General features: G+C 42.0%; 1 protein-coding gene across 1 annotated transcript in view; it reads right to left on the reverse strand.

The window, feature by feature from the left end:
- Window positions 1-22,471, reverse strand: part of DSCAM (DS cell adhesion molecule) — an 806,431-nt gene that overhangs the window by 58,931 nt on the left and 725,029 nt on the right. Inside the window, exons 21-24 of the mRNA XM_043474457.1 lie at window positions 11,238-11,391; window positions 7,678-7,795; window positions 5,660-5,823; window positions 3,904-4,002 (exon numbers count right to left, since the gene is read on the reverse strand). Of these exons, the coding sequence (XP_043330392.1) occupies window positions 3,904-4,002; window positions 5,660-5,823; window positions 7,678-7,795; window positions 11,238-11,391 (535 nt within the window). The remainder of the gene's footprint in view (window positions 1-3,903; window positions 4,003-5,659; window positions 5,824-7,677; window positions 7,796-11,237; window positions 11,392-22,471) is intronic.

The following is a 22,471-nucleotide window of genomic DNA, read 5'->3' on the forward strand; positions in this document are numbered from 1 at the left end:
CTGTCCTTGTCTCCTAAGCATTCACACCCAGACAGCCCAGGACTAGCCTGCTTGATGCGTGGTGTCCTTATACCAGCATGCTGGCATCTTCTCTCCTGCCCATGGAACTCCATTTTAACACCAGTAAGAAAGCACTTCTCACGTCCACATCACAGAGCCTGCCAACCCCAAGCTGGCAGCAGCCAGTATTTTCCATGTGTCTCACATGAGGTCACCTATCTCTGACTCCTCCTTCTGTGGCCATGGTCAGCAACATCTCTACTGCTCCCACCTTACCTGCCCTCTGGCCCCTGCAGCCTTGGGGCCCCTCCTCTTTCCCAAGCTTTGTTTTCCCCTCCATGCTCCTGATCTGCATTCAGCACTGGACAGGTGAGTGATGGATCTGGGTCTAGCTCCCACGGTCATCCTGACTTCACCACTCCTTGGTGCCCCAGGCATCATGGGGCTTGTGCTTTCCTTCTCATGTCCTCCATCTAAACCACTTCTAGGAAGCTTTTCTAACCATTGGCCATGGGAACCCCCATGTCAATGGCTTTGGCCACCACTGTATTTCAAGGATTTCTGGTCATCTTTGCTTGGAGACTCTTCATTACTGAAATTGGCTTCATCTCTAAGACCTTCCGGAGAAGGCAATGGCAACCCACTCCAGTACTCTTGCCTGGAAAATCCCATGGATGGAGGAGCCTGGTGGGCTGCAGTCCATGGGGTTGCTAGGAGTTGGACATGACTGAGCGACTTCACTTTCCCTTTTCACTTTCATGCATCGGAGAAGGAAATGGCAACCCACTCCAGTATTCTTGCCTGGAGAATTCCAGGGACGGGGGAGCCTGGTGGGCTGCTGTCTATGGAGTCGCACAGAGTTGGACACGACTGAAGCGACTTAGCAGCAGCAGCAGCAGCTAAGACCTTCCACTCCATGCCCTTCCTGTAATTCTTCTCCCATGAACTCACACTTCCTCTGTCCATAGGATTCTCCAGGCAAGCATACTGGAGTGGGTAGCCATCCTTTTCACCAGGGGATCTTCCCAACCCAGGGATTGAACCTGGGTCTTCTGCATTGCAGGCAGATTCTTTACCATCTGAGCCACCAGGGAAGCCCCTCCAGACCCAAAACTTTGTGTCATTTGAGCCTTGAGTCCTAGGGTTCCTCAGACTCCTCCATTGGTGCCCCATTTTTTAAAGGTTCTCCACCCAGCTTAGAACCTCTGGTAGACCATCTTAACCATAAGCCTGGTTTCACTCACTCTGGTGAGTCCTGGCCACACTTACCCTGCCGGTCACCAGCTTTGGGCAAGTCATTGGTCACCTCTTGGGCAAGTCATTAACCTGTGATGCCCGTGACCACTGCAATCTGTGCCATTTCTCTGCAGCTGGGGCCTTATTCCTCTGGGCAATGGCTTTGCTTCCCTATTAATGACTCCCTGTGCATTTCCTATGGCATCTGTTACAGATTTTACCCACGCTCCTCAAACCCACAAACACATCCTCTTCCCTAATCATCCAACTATTTTTAAAAATAATATCACTTTTTTCTTCCCTAAAACGGGGAAAGATCCTCCCCTTCGCCCAGTGGAACACTAATCAGTGTTTAATAATTGGCTCTTGAAAAAAGCAAAGCCCCTATGGGTAGCATTTTTTATTTGGGTGGTATGCACATATCCCTGACCTGGCTGTGATTACTGAGGGCAAAGCTGGGAAGAGGAGTGGCAACTTGCTATCATGAGCTGAAATGAGCTGGCTCCAGATGCCACTGGCCTTGCTCTAAAATGGCTCTGTATGTCCAGTTGTCTTTTCACCTTCCTCCTCTCTCAGAAGAAGGATGTCCTCTGCCTGAAGAAATCTATCCTCTAGCCTCTCCCAGCTGCTCTAGGACCCCTTTTGTCACTTACTCCTTAATCCCATGCACCTGCAGTTGCTTCTCTGGGTTCTCTCTCTCCGCTTGGTCCACATATTGCTCAGAATGTTCTCCCAACCCTACGGAGGCTGGAATCATCAGGCTAGCTCATTCCTTCAGTTTGTCTGACTCTTTGTGACCCCATGGACTGTAACCTGCCAGGCTCCTCTGTCTATGGGATTCTCCAGGCAAGAATACTGTCGTGGGTTGCCATTTCCTTCTCCAGAGGATCTTCTCAACCCAGGGATTGAACCCAGGTCTCCCACATTGCAGGCAGATTCTTTACCCTCTGAGCCACCAGGGAAGCCCCTTCCTTCCATTTAAATACCCTTATTCTTTTCTACTGATTGCAAAAGATTTGAGGAACTACGTCACTCCCATTTTTTAGTCCATTTTAAGAACAGTCGCTGTGGTTACTCAATTGAAGGAATGAGTAACTAAACAGAAGAAGCAGTGTTGACAACAAAGGAAGAAACACAATGTGGCCTCTTAGGGGAGAGACACCAAATTGGTTTATTCTTTCTTTACTGCTGTTGTTCAGTTGCTAAGTCATGTCCAGCTCTTTGTGACACCATAGACCGAAGCACGCCAGGTTTCTCTGTCCTTCACTCTCTCCTGGAGTTTACTCATACTCATGTTCTTTATTGGCATGTGTGAATATTTCACTCTGTGTGGATCACAATAAACTGTGGAAAATTCTTAAAGAGATGGGAATACCAGACCACCTGACTTGCCTCTTGAGAAATCTGTATGCAGGTCAGGAAGCAACAGTTAGAATTGGACACGGAACAACAGACTGGTTCCAAATAAGAAAAGGAGTACATCAAGGCTGTATATTGTCACCCTGCTTATTAACTTATATGCAGAGTACATCATGAGAAACCCTGGGCTGGAGGAAACACAAGCTGGAATAAAGAGTGTTGGGAGAAATATCAATAATCTCAGATATGCAGATGACACCACCCTTATGGCAGAACATGAAGAAGAACTAAAGAGTCTCTTGATGAAAGTGAAAAAGGAGAGTGAAAAAGTTGGCTTAAAGCTCAACATTCAGAAAACTAAGATCATGGCATCTGGTCCCATCACTTCATGGCAAATAGATGGGGAAACAGTGGAAACAGTCGCTGACTTTATTTTTCTGGGCTCCAAAATCACTGCAGATGGTGACAGCAGCCATGAAATTAAAAGACACTTACTTCTTGGAAAGAAAACTATGACCAACCTAGACAGCATATTAAAAAGCACAGACATTACTTTGCCAACAAAGGTCTGTCTAGTCAAGGCTATGGTTTTTCCAGTGGTCATGTATGGATGTGAAAGTTGGACTATAAAGAAAGCTGAGCACAGAAGAATTGATGCTTTTGAACTGTGGTGTTGGAGAAGACTCTTGAAAGTCCCTTGAACTGCAAGGAGATCCAACCAGTCCATCCAAAGGAGATCAGTCCTGGGTGTTCATTGAAAGGACTGATGTTGAAGCTGAAACTCCAATACTTTGGCCACCTGATATGGAGAGCTGACTCATTTGAAAAGACCCTGATGCTGGGAAAGATTGAGGGCAGGAGAAGAAGGGGACGACAGAGGATGAGATGGTTGGATGGCATCACTGACTCAATGGACATGGGTTTGGGTGTACTCCGGGAGTTGGTGATGGACAGGGAGGCCTGGAGTGCTGCAGTTCATGGGGTCACAAAGAGTCGGACATGACTGAGTGACTGAACTGAACTGAACTGAATATTTCACTCAGACTGGATGCATGGTAATGATTCTGTGAATGAATTTCCTTGGATGAAAGAGTGAGTGACAACAAATACTATAAAAATAGATGTGTGTTTGTGTGTGTGTGTGTGTGTGTGTGTGTGTGCGTGTAGGTAATGGAAGAATTCATTATATGATGAGTTTGGGGGAGAAACAAACTAACACATGACAATTACTTGATAAAAATGTGTCACTTATCAGCTTGTGGATAATGTCAATTAATCAACCATTGTGGGCAATCTCTTTCTTCTTACCTCTTATAGAACTGCCTCCATTGTCCCCAGGGAGCCACGAGAGGGTGATGGAAGAAGAGGTGGTTTTTGAAACTGTGAGCCGAGGCTGATCTGGTGGAACTAGAGAGGAAGCAGTTTTTAGAAAACAAGAATTAGTTGTTCACATCTCCAGTCTTCTTTAACAGTCATTTACCAAATGGTTTTTAACAGCCATTTATTAAATAAGTGTTTCAGGTTGACAAAATATGCAATTCATGTCTGTCAAAATGTCTATTTAATTGATATCCTGGGCTAAAGAGCTAGAACAGAATGATTCTATTCTTTAAAGAAATTCAACCCCATTTCTACTTGGATTTATTTCCTCATTCCCTCGCCAATTCCTTGAGTATCTGAGTTGCTCATCACTCATTAAAACCTTCTGTGAACTTACTAAAGATATATGCATTATTTTACTCTGAATTTCAGCCATGATTCAAATGACAAAGACAAATGGCACCTACTTAGCTTTTCTGTTCTCAGCTATATGAAAGGGGGAGGGTATGTGTAGCTAGTGAGAAAAAACTGCAAAAATTTCCAGTATTTGACCCACCCTTCCAAGAGGCAACACACACACACACACATATACACACACATTCTCCACTGAAATCATAGGTGCGCCACTGAGTGGCAGTACACACACTTGAATTGTCACATAAGGTTCAAAGAATAAATGCTTCTTATCAATGAGCCTTAGTAATGTTTTGGATTAGCTCTCTGGACAGAAATACTGAAGAAATTTGCAGTAAGGTTATCAAAATCATATAGAAAGTTTCTCATAAAATGTCCTCTTTTCCTCTGAGAGAAGCCTGGTATTAACCCAAAGCCATGAAAAATAGATTCATCTCTTTAGAGTTATAATATAGTGTCTATCTCCGAAAAATGCCCTGAAATTCTCCCGACTTCAAGTTACTTGAAATTCCATGTCAATTTTACATTATTTTAAAAAAATAGATAGTTCTCTTTCCCTTCCCTCACACTGAGGGCAATATTTGTTTTATTTTTTATCAAACCTTCTGTGATTTATTAGTATGATAACATAACTTAGTGTGATTAATTTAATGTGACAATATTGTAAATGCTGTATTAATTATTAATGTGATAACACATCTGGAAAAGTACACACTTAGATTTTTCTACTCATAAAATATCACTGTGCATTCAAATTTGAACCCAATCAGTGGCCATTTGGGATTTTATGCATGTTTTTAATTCAACAGTCTTAAATTTGTCATGTACTTTTGGAGTATGAAGTCAAGGAAAAAATTACATGCACTGTATTAAATACACAATTAAACATGAATGCCCTATAGAGTTTCAGTTAGTGTCCTTATAATATACAATGCATATGACTAGTGAGTTAATTAACATTCATAAAGCGTCTCAATTTGGAATTATTTCTTGCTGGTATTTTCTGGGTGACACTTATATACATGCGGAGTAAATCGTGCAATTAGGATGTTATTAGGAAGGGCTTTTTCAGGGATGCACACATAAAGACAGACGAGACTAGGCTCTCATATGAAAATATGTAAACAGTGTTAGCTCTCAGGTTATGAATGCTGTTTATTTACTTTGATTTGTTTAATTCTAATCTCCAAAATGAACATCTATGCTTTTGTTATACGAAAGTAGCAATTAGCTCTTTACAAAGGCTGATTTTTAAATTTGCTCACTTTCACTCTTTGCACATAGGCATACATACAAAAAGTAGCATTAAGAAGAGCCCCAGACGTGGTACCTTGTACTTGTAAATTTAAGATAATTTCATCCGACCCCCAGTTGTTATTGGCGATGCAGCTGTAATAGCCAGAGTCCTCTGCCTTCACCGTGCGGATGACAAAGCTGCCATTGCTGAAGACGCTTCTCCGCCCATCAATCGTTACCAGGCTGGGTGTCCCGTTACTACCTCACAGGAAGAAAAAGGCGCAGATTAAAGAAATTACAATCTAAGTTAGCTGAGGTTGGGGAAAAGCACAAACACTCTCCGAAGTAGACAACCCATTCAGAATATTATATTAAGTAAGAACTAAACCATGATTATATGATGAAAACAGTCACACAGCTGAGTTTGATTATTTGTACAAAATTCTGTGTTGAAGTGAAGTTTGTGTGGAGGTCTGTGTGGCTTCTGGCTCCTGACATAGGTCAATGCTTGTCATATCCCAAAGGGGATTGCTTCTGTGGGCAGATATACCATTTTGACCAGATCATATTGGGACAATTAAGTTTCGGGGTGGCTTGTAGATTCATGGAAAATTGCAGTTGTTAATGATTGTGGCATCAGAAATGAACTGCGGTGTGTCAAGAGTGTGATGAGCCAACCCTGGAATAAAAAGAGCTCCCTTGGTGGTGTCATAGCTTGGCCACAGGGAGAGGGGATTGTCCAGTCATCTAGGGCCATCCCCACATCTGGTGGATGCCACTTAACCTTGGGAGCTTATTATTTCCTTAACTGACATTAAAAGAGATGAGAAAGTGGTCACTGAGGAAGGCATGGCAATCCACTCCAGTGTTCTTGCCTGGAGAATCCCATGGACTGAGGAGCCTGGTAGGTTATAGTCCATGGGGCTGCAAAGAGTCAGACATGATTCAGTGACTTAGCACACACATACCAAGACTATCATTTCAATAGTTTGTCTTTGAAGTGCCTTTGTTTGAAAATAGGGACTCTTCTCAATCTCAAATCTCAAATCTCCAGGTTCATCAGTGAATGCTCAGCTCTTTGTTTATATCTTAATTTCTTCCTCTGAATAAAGTACTTTAAAAAGTTAACATGAATGGAATCTCTTTCATCCACTTTCTCCCTTCCATCTCAGCTGTTATTATTTCAATAATTCCTACTGAGCATGGAAAACCAGGTTTTACGTTAGCAAAGTCCTCATGTATTCCATAAAGAAGGCAATAGGACTATAAAGAAGGCTGAGTGCTGAAGAATTGATGCTTTTGAACTGTGGTGTTGGAGAAGACCCTTGAGAGTCCCTTGGACAGTAAGGAGATCCAACCAGTCAATCCTAAAGGAAATCAGTCCTGAATATTCATTGGAAGGACTGATGCTGAAGCTGAAGCTCTAGTACTTTGGCTACCTGATGGGAAGAACTGACTCACTGGAAAAAGCCTTGATGCTAGGAAAGCCTGAGGGAAGGAGAAGGGGGCGACAGAAGATTAGATGGTTGGATGGCATCACCAACTCAATGGACATGAGTTTGAGCAAACTCTGTGAGATAGTGAAGGACAGGAAAGCATGGCATGCTACAGTCTGTGGGGTTGCAGAGTCTGACATGACTTAGCAACTGAACAACAACAACAATGTATTCCGTTTCTTAAAGCTATTTCTCAGAGCATTTCAGTTAGGGTTGGTTGGCCCATTATCTTGGAAGGAGAAGAGATAAGTGTAAGTCTCAAGTCTCCTTGGGTATGTTCATCTCAGATACATAGGAGATTTTCATGATAATGTACAGAAAACTTACACAGAAATTATGCAGCTGGCTAAACTATTTTCCTCGGAAGCATTGTCATGAACTTAAAGCTAAGAATTTTAAGAGAACTGACATGATAGGTCAGATCCTTTTAGTCCTAAAGCTGAGATTCTGCCCCCATCAACCTCAACCAGCTTCCTCTCTATTGCAGAAGACTGGGTAGTTTTCCTGGAGCTTTCATGAGTGTAAATCTACAACTTTATACCATGAGACCCAGTGCAGTGTGTCCGAAGCACTCTCCTAGAGCTGTGTTGAGGGCATACATTGGGTTACTGGTTACCTGTCTTTCATCCACTTTACGGCAGGAGAGGGGTCCCCAACAGCTTTACAAGGCAAGGCAATGTCTTTCATCCAGGGAGTAGTCACCGTGCCACTGAAGGTCAGGATTCGCGCGGGAGCTGGACCACCAAACAGAGCAGAAATGCAGTGACTCTACAGATTTGTCCACAGAGGCCAAGGTGACCTTCCCTAAACCAGCGACATCCCCCAAAGGCGAGTGCAGCCCTGCCAACCAATGTCACACCTCTCAACACTATTCCTTGTATGAGGTTGTGTCTAAGGGATTTTCACTGTATGAACATATGAACTGCTGAAAATCCCTACTGTAGTATTTTCTCCCCTTGTACTGACTAGACACGGGGATCCCAAATTAAATACGTGGGACTTCATAAGCCTAGCAGCTCCAAGCTGTGCTTTCTGTGAGCCCAATTATATTTCGAAGCACTTTATTAAGCAATTTATCTCAACACCCCAAACTGCACATTAAAATATACTTTTAATACCTGAGAGAAGAGACAAAACAAAACATAAAACCCCAAGACAGGAAAAGGTAAAACTGGAATGACTTCTATTTATCAGTTTTGTGGTACTTTCCTGACTTTTTAAAATCAGCTTGATCTTCAGCATGAACGTTAAGGGAAATAAACTGGTCCAGAGCGACCTCTCTTGAAGTACCAATATTTGCTTGGGATAGCGATTCTGATGCTGGAACAAAAGCTTCTCCTGGGGACATCAGGCACTGGGACAGTCCCAAAGTGGCCAAAGAACATGAGGGTGGGGGGAGGGAAATGCCCAGGGCATCCCTGTTTGCAGGGGCCTCCTTGGATACCAGAGGGGCCCTGTACTGACAGGTTCCTAGCATCATCTTCTTGGGTGAGACACAAAAGCTGGCAGAGGCACCAAGAGATGAGTCCTCCAGAGGCAAAATGATCTGCTTGGCCTCTGCCATACCCTGGGACCCTGGTTTCTGGGATGCTCCCTCCAGAAGGTCAGTCCATCTAGATGCACAGACAAGAAGCCTGTAGGCAGAAGCTGCTCCAATCTGATTCTAGACTCAAAAAGATGGGGCCAGTGTTGGGACTCTTGCACCATTTTGGACTTGAGGGTTGCAATTGACCAATGGACATGGGGGACAGGCTCCTTAGCAAAGTACTGGAATTCGAGTAAAGGTGTCATTCCTGGAGCCAACTCAACAGGAGTCATCCTGGTCTAGAACACAAGTCATTATGAACTAGCAGACAACTCTGACTTTTGTTGTTTTTTGAGCACTGGAGTCCAGAGCAGAGAGTAAGGAAGTGTCAGTGGGTTCAGAGGCAGAGTCTATTTTATGCAGCAAATGTTACAGAAAAACCCACCCACGTGCTTGAAGCAACATGCCCTGCCCGCAAAGGAAACCGCAGCTCTTCCTCCTGAGAGGAGTGTCTTCGGAGGTGGCCCAGCGAGGAGACCCTTTCACTGTGGAATGCTCTATCATTAATTGACATTTCTGATTTTCCATCATGGGAACAAAAATATCCTGGGCAGGTGGCATTGGATTTCTGACACTGGAAGGCTGGCCCCTATCATACCTTTCAGACCATCCTTTTATATGATGAGGAGTGTTCATGCAGCAAAATGGGGGTTGATGAGGGAAATTCAGCTAGAAGTGGGGCTTTTAAGCTTTCTAATAGCCCCCTCCCCCTGTAAAAAAATACATTTTACATTGAATTCCAGAAGCTGCACACGTTATGTGTGTGTGAATGAAAACAAAGTTCTACACATGAATGCTCATTGTGTCATGCATTCTGATATTTTCTACTTTTTTTTTTCAAGCCTAGTCTAGATTCCTTGACTCTATTCCATTCTGTTTCAATTCAGTTCTTTAATACGCTGACTCTAACTCCTAAAATTCTTTCCAGGACTTAGGAGTGCTTTTTCACCAGCGTTTTGCGAAAGCACTGGCTAAAACCACTTCATCTTCAAGCCCAACACCCCTGGTTTCTAGAATTAATGCCTGTTCGTGGTAGTTGGCATGTATAGGGTCCCACTGTGAAATTCTAAGACTAAGAAAACTGGAGCAGGCAAGAGAATCACATAGAATCTTTGGTGAAAAAAATGCAGATTCCTCCTCTGGCTCTGTGATTCAGCGGATCTCAGGGGCACTCTAGGAGGCCGGCTTTGAATGAGAACCTCAGGTGATTTTAATCAGACACTGTGCCTCACCAGCAACCTGGATGTCTTTCCCAGTTGCTATGGTGCTCCAACTACGTGGCCCTGAGCTCTGCACTGCCCCCTGACCCTGGGCTTCCTCTCAGGACATCATTCCTTCAGGACTGGGTCTGTGGTTGCATTCTGCCCCTCCTTGTACCAAAGCCCCAGCCCTCTTCCTGAACCTAACCCTCGATTTTCAAGCCTGCGGATCTGCCAGCCTGCCTTGACCTCCCAACAACTACAACATAAGCCGCACCTGCCTCTTCCACCTTTGGGCAGCCCCGTCTGTCCAGCTTGGACCTTTCAGCCATTATGGCTTATGGTTTGCAAGGGTCTGGGGCTCCTGGGTGGTGCCAGCCCTCTGGATGCCTGCACCACCCCAGAGGCATTCCCTAGTTCAGCTCCTTTCTGGAAAGCCCATCTCGAACATCATCTCCAGCTCTGGGTGAACCCTGGTTAAGAGTGAGAAGCTAGAATCTTGGAAGGTCTGTTTTCTCTTTCAGGCACCTGGAAGCCTTATGAGTACTAAATTTCCAATGTGGTATATTCCAGAGTCAGGAGCATCTCTGGTTGGCTTGGAATTGTGAGGTAAATACATCTGTTCATTGACAAGGGCTAATTTATGGGAACTCTGAACACTGTGTGGCAGCAATTACCAGAAGTCAAATAAGAATATTCTGTGTCTCTATGTGCTTTTTAGGGCCAGTATACCATCTTAATGTGAAGATATTACATTCACTTTGTGGAATGTTTTGTGCCTAAAACAAACTTCATTTTGTCTTTACAGCATTCTGTCAATAGTTTCCGTGGTGGCTCAGATGGTAAAGAATCTGTCTGCAATGCAGGAAACCCAGGTTCAATGGAGAATTCCATGGAAAGAGGATCTTGACAGGTTACAGTCCATGGGGTCACAAAGAGTTGGACACGACTGAGTAACTTTCACTTTAACATCAATTGAAGAAGAACCAATGAATTTTCTTACATTTGTCAGGTTTCGAATTCCATAGACCGAAAAATAGACATTTCTCTTTAAGAAGCATGATATCTGATTTTGAAGATGGTAGAACTTGCTTGGAAAGCAGTAATGTAGTGATTTTCACTCTAAGAGATGGATGGGGGCTCCTTTTCCTAATTTCTCCTGAGACACTGGCAGTTGTAAAGCTGCTCATCCATAGGGGGTGGTTTTCCAATTGGCACAAAAGCCCAGTGCCAGCTAGCACTGACCCATTTCTTGGGCTGAAATGGGTAACACGTGGTGTTCTGGTTTACTTGATTTGTAGGGCATTATCAGCTTTATTTCAAAGAGAACAGAGGTGTAAAGCCAGTACGACTGTGGTGGGAAATAAGGTCCTCCTACAGCGTGCCACCCACCTTTAGCAACAGGCTCCACGGTAATGATTTCACTGCTGTTGCCTCTGCCGGCTGAGGTCACGGCCACCACCCAGACGCTATACTGACGATTCCGACTCAGGTTAGGAATTCTGTAGGAAAATGAGTCAGGAGAGGCTTCAAACTCGCTGATCACCTGTGAGAGGAGACATAAATGTTCCCACATTCAAGGAGGCAATGGCACAAGTGAATCTCCTAAAGGAATGGTTATCAACATATTATCTGCGATGAGAAACAAAAGCCACCTTAATCCTGCTCTAAAAGCTGGGGCTTACAATTTCTACATAGTCTGCATGTCTCAGTGCTGCAGCTTTGATAGCCACCAAGAGTAAAAAGTGGAAGCAGTGACAGATTTTATTTTCCTGGGCTCCAAAATCATTCAAATGGTGAATGCAGCCATGATATTCAAAGACCCTTGCTCCTTGGAAGGACGGCTATGACAAACCTAGACAGCATATTAGAAAGCAAAGATATCACTTTGCCGACAAAGGTCCATGTAGTCAAAGCTATGGTTTTTCCAGTAGGCGTGTATGGATGTGAGTGTTGGACCATAAAGAAGGCTGAACACCAAAGAATTAATGCTTTCAAACTGTGGTGCTGGAGAAGACTCTTGAGAGTCCCTTGGACAGCAAGGAGCTCAAGCCTGTCAATCCTAAAGGAAATCAACCCTGAATATTCATTGGAAGGACTGATGCTGAAGTTGGAACTCCAATACTTTGGCCACCTGATGTGAAGAGTTGACTTATTGGAAAGGACTCTGATGCTGGGAAGAATTGAAGGCAAAAGGAAATTGGGGCAACAGAAGATGAGAGGATTAGACAGCATCATCGATTCAATGGACATGAGTCTCAGCAAAATCCAGGAGATGGTGAAGGACAGAGCAGCCTGGCATGCTGCAGTCCACGGGGTCGGAAAGAGTCAGACATGACTTAGCAGCTGAACAACAGCAAGGAGCAATTTAACCCTTTAAATATGGGTCATGACACATCTGTTTTCAGCTGGGATAGAATACCAAGAACAAGACGGATCACCCTACCTGAGACAACCAAAGAACACCCAAAATATGTGGAACAACAGTTTCAAAGGCATTGCACATCAGGTGATGAAGAACAGTGATTCCTTCCCTGAAACATGGGAAATAAATGAGGTGAAGCCTACAGTTGCAGGGTTGCTACACTTCTGTGAGAGTTTTCGGGTCACAGCACTGAGAAGGGAACCCAGGAGAAGACCAGCAGCTTCCCTGAGTCGAGGAGACAGCTGAGAGCCTGGGAGGGGGCTGGAGCACACAGGAAGGAGTACTACGAAAAAACTTGGTGGAGAATTGTGAGAAGGTCGCTCTTGGATCTTAGCTGAGCAGATGTGTGCATGTGGGAAAGCTCTCTGAAGCCAAGGAAAGAACCACTCAAAAGGATTGGAGGTTCTAGTGCTCAGCTTTCACACAAGGCTAGAAATAGTGCCTGTTCCCACCAACCAGACAGCCCTCAGGATCGATGGGCCATTGGATATTGTGCATAGGGTCTTGACGGTGGGGGATAATTAGCCCTAGATCGAACCGTGTTCTTGTGTGGCCTATCTGCATACATGCTAAGTCACTTCAGTGCTGTCCAACTCTGCGACCTGATGGACTGTAGCCCGCCAGGCTCCTCTGTCCATGGGATTCTCCAGGCAAGAATACTGGAGTGGGTTGCCATGCCCTTCTCCAGGGGATCTTCCAATCCAGGGGTGGAATCTGCATCTCTTGTATCTCCTGTATTGGGAGGTGGGTTCTTTACCACTAGGTGCCACCTGGGAAGCTATTGCTTAACAGTTATTAAAGTCAAGGTTCATAAAGATCAAACCATCACCAAATAACTGAACTGCATCCAAGGACAAAAGTCAAAAAGGCCTATACTTTTTATAGGAATAAAAATATTCAATAAGGTAAAAGACATAATATTTGGCATCCAATAGAAGTTTTCTAGATATGAATAACCTAACTATGTAGCAACTAATGAACAGATAAAGAAAATGTATTGCACCGTAAAATGGAGGATTATTCAAAAATAGAAATAAATGAAGCACTGCTTAACTTCCATAAATCATGAAAACACTGTATTAAGTGAAAGAAGTCAATCACAATAAACTGTTTATCTGATCATTATGCTTAGATTATCATATTAGGCTATGTCATATTAGATTAATACGATTATCATATGAGATTAATATGATTACCTTGTATGAAATGTTCAAAATAGGCAAATCCATAGTAACAGAAAGCAGATTAATGGTTTCCCAGGGCAGGATAGAAGAGGGGAAGAATGGGGATAGATTAATATTGGATATGGGTTATTTGGGGGATGATGAATGTTCTAAAATCAGATAGCAATAGGGGCTGTACAACCCTCTAAATATTCTAAAAGTCACTGAATTGTATACTATAAAAGCATGGATTTCATGGTATGTGAACCATAACTAAAACAAAAAAACTTGTTAAAATGGATGGACCTAGAGATGATCATACTAAGTCAGAAAGTGAAAGACAAATATATGATATCAGAATCACAGACGTAGAGAACAGACTTGGGGTTACCAAGGGGACAGAGGGTAGGGGAGGGGTGGATTGGGAGTTTGGGATTAGCAGATGCAAACTGGTATACACAGCATGGGAAAACAACAAGGTGCTACTGCGTAACACAGGGGACTGTATTCAACAGCCTGTGATAAGCCGTGATGGAAAAGATATGAAAAAAAACATGCATGATTGAATCAATGCTGTGCAGCAGAAATTAACACATTCTACTTTGATAAAATAAATTATAAAAAAACTGTTATAAAAATTCCAAAAATGCAAAGAAACAACAAAAAGCAAGACTCATACAGACAATATAATTTAATCAATCAAAACTGACCTATAATTGATTTTACAGACAAGGGCATTAAAACTGTTATAATTGTATTATAGTTGCATTATAAGTATAGATATTAAAAGCCTAAACATATACATGAATGATATAAAAAGACCAAAATCAAACTTGAGATGAAATTATGTGACAAGAATTATATACTGGATTAGATTAATAGTAGATTTGATCTTGCAGGAAAAAAAGGGTTAGCAAACTTAAAGTCATATTACTAGATGAAGCACAGAGATAAAAGAGAATACAAAATTTAACACAGCTTTAATGAGCTATGGAGCAACATCAAGCAGCTTAACATATATGTAGTTGGAACCACTAAAGGAGGCAGGACAGAAAAAAAGTGTTTGAAGAAATATTGGTTAAAATTTTTTGCAATTTGATGAAAACCATAAGCCCAGAAAGCCAAAAATCTAAATAAAATCCAGCCACAAAATATGAACAAAACCATGCCAAGGTACATCATAATCTAATTAAGAAGACAGTCTTAAAGGAGCTAGAGAAAAAACATGTTAGATACATTAAGAACAAAGATAAGGATGTCAGATCTCTTATATGTGGAATCTGAAGAGGAATGATACAAATAAAGTTTTGTCCCTGTTTCATCTATTAATATATCTTATTTATAAAGCATAAACAGACTCACAGACTTAGAGAATGACCTTATGGTTGCTGGGGGTGAGGGTGGGGGGAGGATGGGGGGAGGGACTAGTTAGGGAATTTGGGATCCACGGGTACACACTGCTATATTTAAAATGGACAGCCACAAGGGCCTACTGCATAGCACAGGGAACTCTGCTTAATGTTATGTGGCAGCCTGGATGGGAGGCAGTTGGAGGAGAACGGATACTGTACGTGTATGGCTGAGCTGCCCGGCTGTGCCCCTGAAACCATCACGACATTGTTAATTGGCTATGAAAGTGAAAGTGACGTCTCTCAGTCGTGTCCGACTCTTTGCGACCGCACGGACTGCAGCCTACCACGCTCCTCCATCCATGGGATTTTCCAGGCAAGAGTACTGGAGTGGGTTGCCATTTCCTTCTCCAGAGGATCTTCCCGACCCTGGGATTGAACCCAGGTCTTCTGCATTGTAGGCAGACGCTTTACCGTCTGAGCTACCAGGGAAGTAATTGGCTATAGTCCAATATACAATAAAAAGTTAAAAAAAGGAAGGATGTCAGCGAGTCTTGTCAAAAGCAATTTTAGTCTGAATATCTTCCCTAAAGTCATATATTGAAAGCACACTCTTCCAGGACATGGAAGCAACCTAAATGTCTATCAACAGAGGAATGGATAAAAAATGTGGTACATATATATCATAGAATACCACTTGGCCATAAGAAAGCAGAAAATAATGCCATTTTAGAGCAATATGGATGGACCTAACGACTGTCATGTTGAGTGAAGTGAGTCAGACACAGAAAGACAAGTATCATGTGATATTGCTTATATGTAGAATCTTATAAAAGAGTAAAAACGAATTTATTTACAAAACAGAAGTACAGTCACAAATGTAGAAAACAAACTTATGATTACAGGGGGAAATAAAATGAGAGATTGGGACTGACGTATACATAGTATTATATATAAAATACATAACTAGTAAGAACCTGCTGTGGAGCACAGAGAATTCTGCTTAATACTCTGCACTGGACTATCGGGGGAAAATCTGAAGAATGAATGGATGTATGTGTTGATATATGTGTAATTGATTCACTTTTCTGATTCATACACCTGAAACTAGCATAGCCTTATAAACCAAATATACTCCAATAAAGTTTTTTAAAAAGATAAACAAGTACTAGGGATGTAATATACAACATGATAAGTAAAATTAACACCGCTGTATGTTATAGTATGAAAATTAAGAGAGTAAATCCTAAGAATTCTCATCACGAGAAAAATTTTTTTCTATTTCTTTGATTTTATATCTGTATGAGATGATAGAGGTTCACTAAACTTACTGTAGTAATCATTTCATGATGTGTGTAAGTCAAATCAGTATGTTGTAAACCTTAAACTTACACAGTTTGGTATGTCAATGGTAATTCAAGAAAATTGGAAGAAAAAAATGAAAAAAGATAACAATGTAGTGCGGGGTTCATAAAACATATAAAAGTGAAATGTATGCGAACAACTGCTCAAATGTTAGGAAGGGAGAAAAATGGAAGCATACTATTGTAAGGTTCTCAAACTATCAGCAAAGTGCTTAATATCACTTGAAAGTAGAATGCAGAAAGTTAAAGGAAAGTGAAAGTCTCTCAGTCATGTCCAACTCTTTGCTACCCCATGGACTATACAGTCCATGGAATTCTCCAGGCCAGAATACTGGAGTGGGTAGCCATTCCCTTCTCCAGGGGATCTCCTCAACCCAGGGACTGAACCCAGGTTTCCCGCATTACAGGCGGATTCTTTACCATCTGAGCCACCAGGAAAGTCCTGGTAGCTCACCACGTAAAGTTAAAGGAGTGTGCATTAATTCCAAAGAAGCCATTAAAGTTACAAAATAAGAGTACAGTGAAAGCAATGAGCCAACAAAAAATAAAATGGAATTATAAAAAATATCCAGTTTTTCCAAAGAAGGCCAAAAAAGAATAAAGGGAAACAAATAGGAAAATAAAAATACATGTAAATCCATGGCTGATTCATGTCAAAGTATGACAAAAACCACTACAATATTGTAAAGTAATTAGCCTCCAACTAATAAAAATAAATGAAAAAAAAAGAAAATAAAAATGTAGCAAGATTGTAGGTTTAAACCTGTGTCCATATAACTCTACTTATATTAAGTGTTAATGCTCTAAAATCCTAATTAAAGGGAAAGATTTTGAGGCTGAATATAAAAGCAATATAAGTGCTCCGGCCTGGTGCACTGGGAAGACCCAGAGGAATCGGGTGGAGAGGGAGATGGGAGGGGGGCTCGGGATGGGGAATAAGTGTAAATCTATGGCTGATTCATATCAATGTATGACAAAACCCACTGAAATGTTGTGAAGTAATTAGCCTCCAACTAATAAAAAAAAAAAAATAAAAAAAAAAAATAAAAGCAATATCTAACTACATGCCACCAAGAAGAACTGTTTTTCAAACATAAAAATACAATTAGGTTAAAAATAAACGGATAGAAAAGCTATCCCAGGCTGTATTTTTTTTTCTCTTTAGTCGCTAAGTCGCACCTGACTTTCTGTGACCCCATGGACTGTAGCCCGCCAGGCTCCTCTGTCCATGGGATTACCCAGGTAAGAAAGCTGGAGTAGGTTGCCATTTTCTTCTCCATCTGAGGCCAACATCAAAAAAAGTTGGAGTGTTTTTTTAACATCAAAGATGAAATAGATTTATGAGCTGAAAATATTACCAGTGATAAAGAAAGTAATTTTATAGTGATAAAGGGATCGATTCATCAAAAGAACATAGAAATCTTAAATATCTATGCATTTAATTACAAAGCAGCAGTCCAGACATAGACCAATAGAGAACTTAGCACTGAGAAATGAGGTGCTACTGTAACAAACACCTAAACATGTGCAGGTGGCTTTGAGCTGGGGAAAGTCTGGAAGAGTTTTGAGGGTGATGCTAGAACAAGTTGAGATTGCCATGAAGCAAGTGGTAAGGGTGATTCTGATGAAACCTCAGAAAGAAAAGAGGAGACCTGAGGGGAAAGCCTCAGTCTTCTCAGAGAATACGTAAATAATCATGAACAGGAGGCTGTTAGAAATGGGGATGGTAAAGGCCACTTCAATGAGGTCTCGGATGGATATCAGGAACATGCTGGACAATGGAGAAAAGGCAATCTTTGTTACAAAGTGTCAAAGAAGCTGGCTGAACTGTGGTCTGCGAGTGAGGGAACTGGATGTCTAGCCAAAGATATTTCTAAACGAAGTATTGGTTCCTACTGACAGTGATAGGAAAACTGAGAAGACAGACATAAATTGAAGAAGGAATTGTGAAGCAAAAAGGAACTAGGACTTAAAGATTTGGCAAATTCTTAGCCTAACCATATTGCAAGGAAACTGAGGTACAGAATAAGCGACTCACTGAGGTCACAATGCCAGACAAGGGTGAGCAGAGTTCAGTACTTCTGATCCAAGTGCAACGCTGTTCTTCCCACTCCATGCTGCCAATTACAAGCAAGCCAACACATGAAGGGTTTACTTTTACCCTTGTGAGCTGTTAAGTAAACCTTATGTAGGTCAGGAGGCTGCATAAGCTGCAATCCCAGCTCTGCAGTCCAACAGGGGACACGGATGCTTGCCACTTTCGTTTTGTTGTTTAGTCGCTAAGTTGTGTCTGACACTTTTGTGATGCCATGGACTGTAGCCCACCAGGCTCCTCTGTCCATGGGATTCTCCAGGCAAGAATACTGGAGTGGGTTGTCATTTACTTCTCCAGGGGGTCTTCCCAACCCAGGGATCCAACCCAAGTCTGCATTGCAGGCAGAATCTTTACCACTGAGCCAACAGTATACCTCCTAATTGTCATAAAAGCCATGATCCCTCAATAAAAAGTAGTGTCAGAGAATTTCCCATTGTCAACTATTTGACATACAGATACCTCGTGTCAGAGGAGTAAAGGAGACCATAGGTCTCTTGCAGAGTGCTCAGAGGTACTTGCATGCTAGGGTGCATGTGAGCATCTGTGCTCTACTTGCCCCTTTATCCACCCAACCCCCCACACCCCCACACACACGCCAGCTTAATTCCTCTTTAGAAAATCATGGGAAAAAATGAATCCCTCCAGAACTTCGGAGGGAATTTGGCTTGTTTCCTGGAAAACCGAAGAGATGATCCCCAAACTGTGTGTACGCTTGTGTTCTGCAATGTTTGAAGGCTATGCTGTTGCCAAATTAATTATAGGAAGCTTATGATGTGCAAATCCTAACAATTGCTTCTATTGAACACTAAGCATCAACAGAGCATTAAAATACATTTACAAAATCTTCTGTGAAGAGTACATAGTCTTCAGTTAAAACTCAATCACTCTCCTGTCTATAAAGTACAATTGGTCCTTATTTATTGAATTTTTACCTGAAACATGAGCTATAGCTAAACATGAGGCTAAAATCAATGATAAAAATATGATTTCATATGTAACAATATTTGTTGCAGCATTTGCATAGATGATTAACTAAAAGTTGAAGCAAAGAAGGTTTATGCTTAAAAACTTCCCTCAGCTGGAATGCAGAGAGGCAATGGCAACCCACTCCAGTACTCTTGCCTGGAAAATCCCATGGACAGAGGAGCCTGGTAGGCTGCAGTCCATGGGGTCACACAGAGTCAGACATGACTGAAGCGACTTAGCAGCAGCAGCAGCAGCAGTTGGAATGACTTTTCTCTATAGATTAGGATGGAAAACAAGAGTCAACCTACTTTGGGGTTCCCGCTGGTTATTTGGGAAAATTGTTTACATAGATGCTGCCACTATGCGGCCCTGATGACTTCCATAATTGGGCACAACTTTTTTGGTCTCAGTAGAAGGGCAAGCAGAAAATCGATTGAACAATTTAAACAATTCATTTTCTGTGTGTGTGTGTGTGTGTGTGTATGTATGTGTGTGTGTATATATATATAATGTAACTGGATATCAAATGTAATATTTCTTGTTTTCATGAAGTTTTAGCAACATCCTTAAGAGGTGAGAATAGTTCCAAAGACACCAGTACTTTCTTGCCTTACAAAAATGTGAGACCACCTCCCCAGGGCTTTCTGATTCTAATGTTTTGATGGTCATTTACCTCTGAGTCCCATAAGAGGCTGAGTCAAGAATAGGATATTTTTGCTTACGGATGTCTGTGTGCATTCCCACCTCTGGTTTGCAGAGGCCTGTGAGCTCACCTTAGAGACTGGTGAGTCATACCTGAGAAGGTTAAATGCTCACTCAGTTCACAGGAGAGAAGGCTGTGTTGGAACTAGTTGTCATTTGCAGGTTGTTGGTTAAGGATGCTCACATATGGTCCCTTAGAGGGAGGCAAGGCAGACATCTTCAGAGAGATGCTCGTAGGTGTGAGATGTCTCCAATAAAGAGGTATACTCAAAATTATATGATGTTTGTCTTAAACAGCATTATTTATCCATTGTTGTTTTTTAGTCTCTCAGTCGTGTCTGACTCTTTGCAACTGCAGCCTGCCAGGCTCTTCTGTCCATGGGGATTTCTAGGCAAGAATACTGGAGCGGATTCATTTTCCTTCTCCAGGGGATCTTCCCAACCCAGGGATTGAAACTGCATCTCCTGCAAGTCTGCCGCATTGCAGGCAGATTCTTTACTGCTGAGTCACTGGGTAAACCCTTTACTTATCCATCTTGTTCTTGTTAGTCTTTCAATCATATCCAACTCTTTGAGACCCCATGGACTATAGCCCACCAGGCTCCTCTGTACATGGATTCTTTAGGCAAAAATACTGGAGTGGGTTGCCATTTCCTTCTCCATGGGACAAGGGTTACTTGTCCATGAAAGTGAAAGTGAAAGTCGCTGAATAGTGTCCAACTCTTTTCGACCCCATGAACTGTAGTCCATGGAATTCTCCAGACCAGAATACTGGAGTGGGTGGCCTTTCCCTTCTCCAGAGGATCTTCGGAACCCAGAGTTTGAACCCAAGTCTCCTGCATTGCAGGTGGATTCTTTACCAGCTGAACCACAAGGGAAGCCCAAGAATACCGGAGTGGGTAGCCTATCTCTTCCTCAGCGGATCTTCCCAACTAGATGGTGCATAATTCAACCATTGCTAACATATTCAAGAGGTGGCAACAGGTAAGAGAAAAAGAGCTATATGGGAAAAAGATTAATTAGAAGTTCATTCACAGTAGTGAGGCTAATCTATTTGTTTAAATCCTTTCCCTTAAGGCTCAGCCAAAAATGACTGTTCTGATAAAAAGGGAAGACGACTATTACTTCCCTATGAAATATTTTCCTTAACATTCTATGTAGTGTATAATAATATTGATTCCATTAACATTTCCTTAATTTTGTTTTTATTGGATGCCAGATTTTCCAACATGAGGATTAAATCACGTTTAGAACTTGCTAATTTCTACCTTTATTCCATTATATGATGCTACCGCCTAAATACTGGGAATGTTCAGTGAGAAGGATTGATTTCATCTCCACATTTTTCCTGATACTTCAACCAGGCTAATCTTTCACAGATTTTGAAGCATTAAGCGAACATGGAGGGATAGAATAGAAAATAGAAGAGAAAAGACCATAGTTGAGTTTCACTCTTCTGTGGGCAACAAGACAGGAAATTGTGCCATAAGGAAACACAGAGTCCCAGTGTAGTTTCTTAGGGATGAATGAATCAAATCTGGCAAAAAGAGAAATTGTGGGGAGGGGACAAAGACACTTTTCTCTATGTTTAAATATCTAACTATTTAATTTTCTTTCTGGTAAATCTTTAACTCTCTAGTGTCATCATTTTCAGTTAGGACAGAGATATTAACCATTCTAGAAGATTTGATTATTCCCCAAAATAAAACATGAATTAATCCTGAGTGGATGACTGTAATTGGGTTAAACATTTGTTTTAAGGGAAGAGTAGTGTTACGTTATGAACTGTAGATATACAAAACCAATCAACATTCAGAAAGCTCTGATGCCTGGTATATGACTCATATAGGCTTGGTTCTTCACATGAAGTTCTGTCTCACAACTCATTTTTGTTTTTAAACTTTTTATTTTGTAGTGGGATATGGATGTGAGAGTTGGACTGTGAAGAAAGCTGAGTGCTGAAGAATTGATGCTTTTGAACTGTGGTGTTGGAGAAGACTCTTGAGAGTCCCTTGGACTGCAAGGAGATCCAACCAGTCCATCCTAAAGCAGATCAGTCCTGGGTGTTCATTGGAAGGACTGATGCTGAAGCTGAAACTCTAATACTTTGGCCACCTCATGCGAAGAGTTGACTCATTGGAAAAGACCCTGATGCTGGGAGGGATTGGGGGCAGGAGGAGAAGGGGACGACAGAGGATGAGATGGCTGGATGGCATCACTGACTCGATGGACACGTGTTTGAGTAAACTCCGGGAGTTTGTGATGGACAGGGAGGCCTGCCATGCTGCGATTCATGGGGTCGCAAAGAGTCGGACACGACTGAGCGACTGAACTGAACTGAACTGAATAGTCTATTAACAGTGTTGTGAGAGTTTTATGTGAACAGCAAAGGGACTCAGCCAAATGTATACATGTATCCATTCTCCCCAAACTCCCTCCCATCCAGGCTGCCATATTACACTGAGAAGAGATCCATGTGCTACACAGTAGGTTCTTTTGGTTATACACTGTAAATATAGCAGCCTGCAACTCATTTTTAACTGTGGTCTATGCCAGCATGAT

The sequence above is a fragment of the Cervus canadensis genome, chromosome 7, assembly GCF_019320065.1.
Source record: "Cervus canadensis isolate Bull #8, Minnesota chromosome 7, ASM1932006v1, whole genome shotgun sequence".
Classification (NCBI taxonomy): Eukaryota; Metazoa; Chordata; class Mammalia; order Artiodactyla; family Cervidae; genus Cervus; species Cervus canadensis.